At 43.9% G+C, this 7,526-nt stretch overlaps 2 protein-coding genes across 3 annotated transcripts in view; one reads left to right on the forward strand and one right to left on the reverse strand.

The window, feature by feature from the left end:
- capn8 (calpain 8) overlaps positions 1 to 413 on the reverse strand; it is a 25,450-nt gene extending 25,037 nt beyond the window's left edge. The window contains exon 1 of the mRNA XM_042389482.1: positions 135 to 413. Within this exon, the coding sequence (XP_042245416.1) occupies positions 135 to 374 (240 nt within the window). The 5' untranslated portion in view covers positions 375 to 413. The remainder of the gene's footprint in view (positions 1 to 134) is intronic.
- A 336-nt stretch (positions 414 to 749) lies between these two features.
- On the forward strand, positions 750 to 6,861 carry LOC121886486 (equilibrative nucleoside transporter 1-like). 2 transcript variants are annotated; one of them, XM_042396497.1, is made up of 5 exons: positions 750 to 1,118; positions 5,183 to 5,241; positions 5,562 to 5,670; positions 5,772 to 5,857; positions 6,552 to 6,861. In XM_042396497.1, the coding sequence occupies exons 2-5, from the start codon at positions 5,221 to 5,223 to the stop codon at positions 6,585 to 6,587; spliced, it is 252 nt and encodes an 83-aa protein (XP_042252431.1). In that variant the 5' UTR covers positions 750 to 1,118; positions 5,183 to 5,220; the 3' UTR covers positions 6,588 to 6,861. The 2 variants fall into 2 exon arrangements, with proteins under 2 accessions (XP_042252431.1, XP_042252440.1); XM_042396506.1 differs by lacking the exon at positions 750 to 1,118 and having other exon boundaries at positions 5,125 to 5,241.
- The last annotated feature ends 665 nt before the right edge of the window (positions 6,862 to 7,526 follow it).

The raw sequence follows: 7,526 nt of genomic DNA on the forward strand, positions 1-7,526 counted from the left end.
TTTGGACCGTTGGAACAAGATGTTTAAAGACGTCACTTTGGATTCTGGGAAACAGAGTTGGACATTTTTCACTGTTTTCTGACATTTAATAGACTAAACAATCAACACGATCAATAATGACACTGATCGCTCACCGCGGGGCGTTTCCACTCCACTCCGATGGTTTTGGAGGAGTAGCGTCCCAGCCGGTTGTATCCCAGAGAGTCCCAGTTTGCGGGGAAGGTCGGGTCGCAGAACAGCGAGCCGGTCTGCAGACACTCCCTCCGCAGACGCTCAAAGTCCTGCTGGTTGAAGGGGACAGGGTTGGCCCGGCTGCCGGTGCCGTCTTCCTCCCGAGCCTTCCTCCGGGCCAGCGCTGCTGCTGTGCTCGCCATCCCAAGAGTCTGGAGAGAGTCTGGACAGAGTCTGGAGAGAGTCTGGAGAGTCTGGACAGAGTCTGGACAGAGTCTGGACAGAGTCTGGAGAGTTTGGAGAGTCTGGACAGAGTCTGGAGAGAGTCTGGAGAGTCTGGACAGAGTCTGGACAGAGTCTGGACAGAGTCTGGAGAAGCTGGACAGAGTCTGGACAGAGTCTGGACAGAGTCTGGAGAAGCTGGACAGAGTCTGGAGAGAGTCTGGACAGAGCCTGGACAGAGTCTGGACAGAGTCTGGAGAAGCTGGACAGAGTCTGGACAGAGCCTGGACAGAGTCTGGAGAGAGTCTGGAGAGAGTCTGGAGAGAGTCTGGAGAGTCTGGAGAGTCTGGAGAGTCTGGAGAGAGTCCTCTAAAGGGTCTGCTGAGAATCTATTAAACGTCCACCGAGACTCTGCGGGAAATCTGCCAGTGTTGCCGAGAGTGTGGAGCTGTGAAGTTTGATGTGTGTGTGGGTTTGTGAGTGTGTGTGTCAGGATAAAGGTGGTCAGGTGTCGGGGGGGGCGGACCTTTGGCTCAGGTGAGGCAGCAGTGTGATATCAGTCGACTCTGAATTATTCAGAGCAAACAGGCTGATAAACACAGCAGAGTGATTGCACACAGCGAGGTGTTGAACAACGAAACACCTGAACTCACACATCACCTGGAATCCAGCCTGCAGACACAGCTCCGGGTGTTGACGTGCTGCTGACACAGATCTGGGTAAAGGTATTGCCGGCTGTGTTATTGGTAGCATTTTTGCTGCTCTCAACCACTAACTGTATATAAATATGGACAATGTGTCTCCACTTTCTGCCACTATACAAAAGTGAAGCCAATTAAAGCTGCAAGCAGCGTTGAACGGGCCTTCGCGCCCTTGCGCACGTCGGGCCGCGGCGCCGTCGAAGGGCTTCTGTCACGGGCATGTAGATGTTTTCAGACCCGGCTGTTTTCAGACGGTGCAAGAAGGAGATAAACATCACTTCCTTTGTTCACTGTTTTGCCTGCTGCTGGGGCTGCTTTGCTGCAGTTGCGTAGGGGGCGCTATTCAGCCAGTTTGCATCACTGACTGAATATTGTCATGAGGACGTGTTCAGGCCGGGACTCTTATCAAACATATAAAATCTGGTGCAGACTGGAGCATTTACAATAAAGTTATAGCAATTTCCTCTGTCATGGCAAAACATCAAAACTCAACGCCACGCCACGGCCACACGCTTCAACGATCAACGCTAAATTATAGCATATTAGGCACATTACCGCCACCCTCCGCTTCGGACTGTAGACCAAATATTAAATCCTACACATCAATCCTGTCTGTTTAATAAACTCAAAAAAAAAAAAAAACTGCTGCTCCCACTTGGCAGCTTCATTAAAGTTTTAATGCTGAGCTCCAGAACTCCAGTCTTCCTGAGTTCTTCCATCATATATTGTCTTTTTTAATCATACTTAGTATAATCTATGTGTGCATGTGTAATAGTTTCTTCAGCCAAGTGGGAAAAAATATGTGCATATATCGGCAATCGCCAAAAATGACAAAAGTAATCGTGTTAAATAACCGTGATGTCAACATTGAGCAAAAATAATTGTGATTATGCTTTTTGCTGTAATCAAGCACCCCTAAAGAGAACATACATTTTGATTTACATACACACACACACAAAGCATTTAAATATGTATGTGATAAATTGTTGTCTTTAATAAACAGTTACTGGAACATTTTTCATCTCTTCTTTATCACTAAACTGTCACTCTCACTCCATTGTTTCCCTTCCCCTCATAGGTCATCCTCACTACTCAATTATACATATAAGACTCATAATTATTGTAAAATAAATGATAATAACACCAAACTTCATACAAAGTTTGTATATAATGTACTGTAAGTGTATAGGCCTTTCTGCTGTATCCTACAAAAATGAGCTGCATTCAACCACCCCCCCCACCCACTTTCTTCCCTCCTTCTCCCTCTCAGCTGGAGAGAAGGATTTCAGAGTACTCCTCTTGTGAAATATCCTCATAAATCCCATGACTTTAGCCAAATCTATGAATATAAAGACTGATAATTACACCTTGAGGTGGACGGGCAGTCCATGCCTTTACTTGAAGAGTTTACCAACTTTTATGTAAACAGTGTCACGGCTCTTGTCAATCAGATGTAATTGTCTTTTTAATAAAACTATGGCCAGTAAAAATCATATTTTAGTAGGAATTTTCATCGCGAATCCACTGATACAGGTTTGAAAGTGGTCAGACTTATAGTTTAGACGTCAGAAGCTTCTGTTTGGCACAAAGTCCATGCCCAGACATTGCCTCCCCATTGGTTTACATTGTAAGGGTGATGTGGCACTGCAACTTTCAGGGCTTATAAAATCTAAACCGTTCGAGTTATTACAAAGTTTTTAATAACTTTCCTTCAGCACAGTGTCATAAGTCATGTATCAAAGTTTGAAGCCGATACCATTAACGGCCTCGGAGGAGATAACATTTGATCGGGGTCCAAAATTGGCACAAAGTCATACTTTCATGAGCATGTTGCAGACTTCTTGTTGGATTTAGGTCAGGGGGGTCAGCGTATGATTTGTAGGTCTTGTTGAGACGAATAATTGAGTTTTGGTTTGATCTCTCTACGACATTCCTACGGGCCGTGGCCGCCATTTTAGATACATAGGTAGAGCACATTTTAGCACTTTGGGGGATAATTTTTACATTTTATCAAATTTTTCACCAGACCTGATGTGCGTGCCAAATTTGGTGAGTTTTTGAGCATGTTTAGGGGGTCAAATTTAGGTCTGAAGTGGCGTATTAATAAAGAAAGAAGAAAGAAAGAAAGAAAGAAACAGAACAGATACAAGAGGGTCTTCACCCCTCTGGGGCTCAGGCCCTAATTAAACTGATCAGAAAAATTAGCACTTGGGCAAACATCAGCGTGATAAGAACGACAGAAACCATCTTTGGGAAGAATTTATTTGACGTGTACTTTGATTTTTTAGTTTGACTCATGTCTCATCCGCTAACATGGAGGGGGCGGGACTTATGACCTATACTGCAACCAGCCACCAGGGGGCGATCCAGATGTTTTGGCTTACTACTGGGGAGCTGTCATAACGTCCATATTTATATGGACTCGCTCTCCTGCTCTCTCTTGCTCAGTGTGTCATATGTTTAGCTCTTCCTCTGCCTCCTTTAGTGATAATGGTACGTGTAATAAATATAGTTTATTTGCAGTGTTGGAAACAAGGCTCCGCACCATGGAAACCAATCAGTAGCTAATGTAGTTAGCCTACCCCCAGTAGCCGGTGCGGGCCTAGCTTAGCTTCTACTCCCCCGGTAGTTCCAGAGCAGCCGGGAAGCCAGGGTGGCTGGGTGACTGTCTGAAGGAAGCATAGCCCTAAGCAGAAGCCCACGGTTCACCACCAACCAGTTCATGTTTCTAACTGGTTCTCCCCCCTCAGTAACACACCTGCTGAGAAACCAGCTCTGATTATTGGCAGCTCCATAGTCAGAAACGTGAAGTTAGCGACACCAGCAGCCATAGTTAAATGTATTCCTGGGACTGTTTCTTTTCATTTCTTCATCTAAACCATCAACCTGTCTCTTAGACCCCATCCTAACTAGGCTGCTTAAGGAAGCCTTACCCTTAGTTAGCACTTCTTTACTAGATATGATCAATCTGTCTTTAGTCACAGGCTATGTACCACAGTCCTTTAAAGTAGCTGTAATTAAACCTCTTCCTATGAGGCCTACTCTTGATTCAGGTGTTTTAGCCAATTATAGACCTATATCTAACCTTCCATTTCTCTCTAAGATCCTTGAGAAAGCAGTCTCTAATCAGTTATGTGACTTTCTACATAACAATAGTTTATTTGAGGATTTTCAGTCAGGATTTAGAGGCATCATAGCACAGAGACAGCACTGGTGAAAGTCACTAATGACCTCCTAACTGCATCGGACAAAGGATTTGTCTCTGTACTTGTCCTGTTAGATCTTAGTGCCGCATTCGACACAATTGACCATCACATCCTATTACAGAGACTGGAACATTTAATTGGCATTAAAGGAACTGCATTAAGCTGGTTTAAATCCTATTTATCAGACCGATTTCAGTTTGTACATGTTAATGATGAATCCTCCGTGAAGGCAAAAGTTAGACATGGAGTTCCACAAGGTTCTGTACTTGGACCAATACTATTCACCTTGTATATGCTTCTCTGTGTCTCAACCCAACCGGTCGAGGCAGACGGCGTCCAATTAGAGTCCGGTTCTGCTGGAGGTTTCTTCCCATTAAAGGGGAGTTTTCCCTGCTGCTGCTCATGGAGGAATGTTGGGTCTCTGTAGATTAAAGAGTTGTTGGGATTTGGTCCTATATAAATAAAACTGTATTTAGGATCAGCTCAGGTTTCATTTAGTTTAGTTTAGTTTTAGTTCAGTTTTAGTGTGGTTTAGTTCAGCTCAGTTGTGGTTAGTTTGCAGATTGAGTTCGAAGCTCACGTGATCACCAATAATTGGTGATAACTTCATTACACAGTTTCTGTCATCTGAAGTCAAATTATTCATCTTAGAGATTATTGATCTTTTATTGAACATTTAAGGATTTCTTAATGGCCCGATTGTAAAGTCGACACTGAGACCGTTTGACTTCCTTAAAACTGTCTGAACCTTATTCTTCCTCTTCTTCTTCTTCTCTTCTTCTTCTTCCTCTTCTTCTTCTTCTCTTCTTCTTCTCTTCTTCTTCCTCTCTTCTTCTTCTTCTCTTCTTCTTCTCTTCTTCTTCTTCTCTTCTTATTCTTCAGAGGGAAGAGATGAGCAGAATGATCGTCAGAACGTCTCCATGCTGAAAATCTTTAAGAAGGTCAGACAAAGAAAATCAATCCATTTTCAAGGATTTATCAATATAATCACTGCTGAGAATTAGAATCATGATCATCAATGATGATTGAACCCAGAAAACAATCAATAATCAATGGTGATTTTGTGAAAAGGACCAGTTTGTTTGTTTGAAAATGTTTCTGTATAAAGAGTTTGAAGAGTTTTTAGTGGAAACAGTTTATATGTGACGTTAATCTCGGATCTGAATGTTCAGACGTGAATGTTCAGCTTTATTTATTTATTCATTTTTTATATTTTATAAAAAATAAAGGACGTGATCCCTGAACCTGTGTTGTGCTTCAGGTCTGGCTGTTGGCTCTGTCCGTCTGCTTCACCTTCACCATCACCATCGGCACATTTCCCGCCATCACTGCCGACACCAAATCCACCATAGCTGACAGAGGCTCCTGGGGTGAGTCCACCGTCCATCACATGACAGACAGTCCACCTGTAGCTGCGTGTGATTGGTCAGCCCGCTGTGGATAATATCAGTGCGACTTTATGTTTTGACAGACCTGTACTTCATCCCGGTCAGCTGTTTCCTGCTCTTTAACCTGTGTGACTGGGGGGGGCGGAGCCTGACAGCTGTCCGTATGTGGGTGAGTTAACATTTAAAGATCATTTGGTTAATAATCCAGAAAGACACCATCTATCTCTGTGGGACATTAACCCCGGTTCATACAGCGTCTCCACCTGGCTGCAGCTTTACAGTAATATCATTACTTTTGTCAGTAACAGTAGTATAAGGGATTACAGTTTGAGATTCAGTAGGTGAACCCAAGTGCAGACTCAGACGAGGAGACAGGAATAAGGTAAATAAGATGTTTATTGAAAGGCATGGAGAAGATGGGTGCAGGCCGGGGGAAGCTCAGGCTGGAAGCTGGGAACCAGGAACTGAGACTGGGGGCAAGGGGAGTTAGGGGCCGAGGTAAGCAGGTCTGGAGTGGGATCTGAGAGAGCTGAATAGAGCAGAGGTCCAGGGTAGGGAAGCAGGGCTGACATGACAGGGGACAGGAGAAACAGCATCAGGCTAAAGATAACAGGCAACAACAGGATAACTAAAGGCTGGAAGCATAGACTAACTGATGTAGAGGCTACCATCTGGCAGGGCTGAGTATAAGCAGAGGTCTTGATTATGGATCGGGTTGCAGCTGGTGGGGCTCTGCTCTGACTCCAGAACACCTGTCTCCAATCACACCATCTCACACGAAGGTAGAGAGAGAGCCGCTCCGGGAGACACAGGACGGGAAGTAGAGGATGCGACAGGTGACGGTGTGTTCACTGTCTCACCAGATTAATGGAGGGTTGATATCTGTGTGGTCTCTGTGATTAGCTGACAGACTGAGGAGGAGAAATGCGACTTGCAGTAATTCCAAAAGGTAAAATAGAACTATGTTTTTTTAATTGAAGTTTTTATTGAGTTTTTTTTAAGGAATATTAATACAAATAAGTACAAAAGTCAAAAAATACACAAATAAACAAAAACCAAAACAGCACAGCATCATCTCTGCAGCGTTCAGAACATCACTGATTTACAGTCTTCTGTTGGGATTTGGTGCTTTATAAATAAAATTGACTTGACTTGACTCAGGGCACACACACACACACACACACACACACACACACACACACACACATACACACACACACACACACACACACACACACACACACACATACACACATACACACACACACACACATACACACACACACACACACACACACACACACACACATACATACACACACACACACACACACACACACACACACACACACACACATACACACACACATACACACATACACACATACACACACACACACACACACATACATACACACACACACACACACACACACATACACACACACACACACACACACACACACACACACACACACACACACACACATACACACACACACACACACACATACATACACACACACACACACACATACACACACACACACACACACACACACACATACATACACACACACATACATACACACACACATACACACACACACACATACATACACACACACATACACACACACACACACACATACATACACACACACACACACACACACACATACACACACACACACACACACACACACATACATACACACACACATACATACACACACACATACACACACACACACATACACATACACACACACACACATACACACACACACACATACATACACACACACATACACACATACACACATACACACACACAC

Source organism: Thunnus maccoyii, chromosome 2, assembly GCF_910596095.1.
Source record: "Thunnus maccoyii chromosome 2, fThuMac1.1, whole genome shotgun sequence".
NCBI lineage: Eukaryota > Metazoa > Chordata > Actinopteri > Scombriformes > Scombridae > Thunnus > Thunnus maccoyii.

Bases quoted from the DNA above. Each gene is read 5' to 3' on its own strand.
- LOC121886486 (XM_042396497.1), top strand. From the start codon at position 5,221: ATGCTGAAAATCTTTAAGAAG. The intron at 5,242-5,561 runs GTCAGACAAAGA...GTTGTGCTTCAG, and splicing joins TGCTGAAAATCTTTAAGAAG to GTCTGGCTGTTGGCTCTGTC. The intron at 5,671-5,771 runs GTGAGTCCACCG...ATGTTTTGACAG, and splicing joins AGCTGACAGAGGCTCCTGGG to ACCTGTACTTCATCCCGGTC.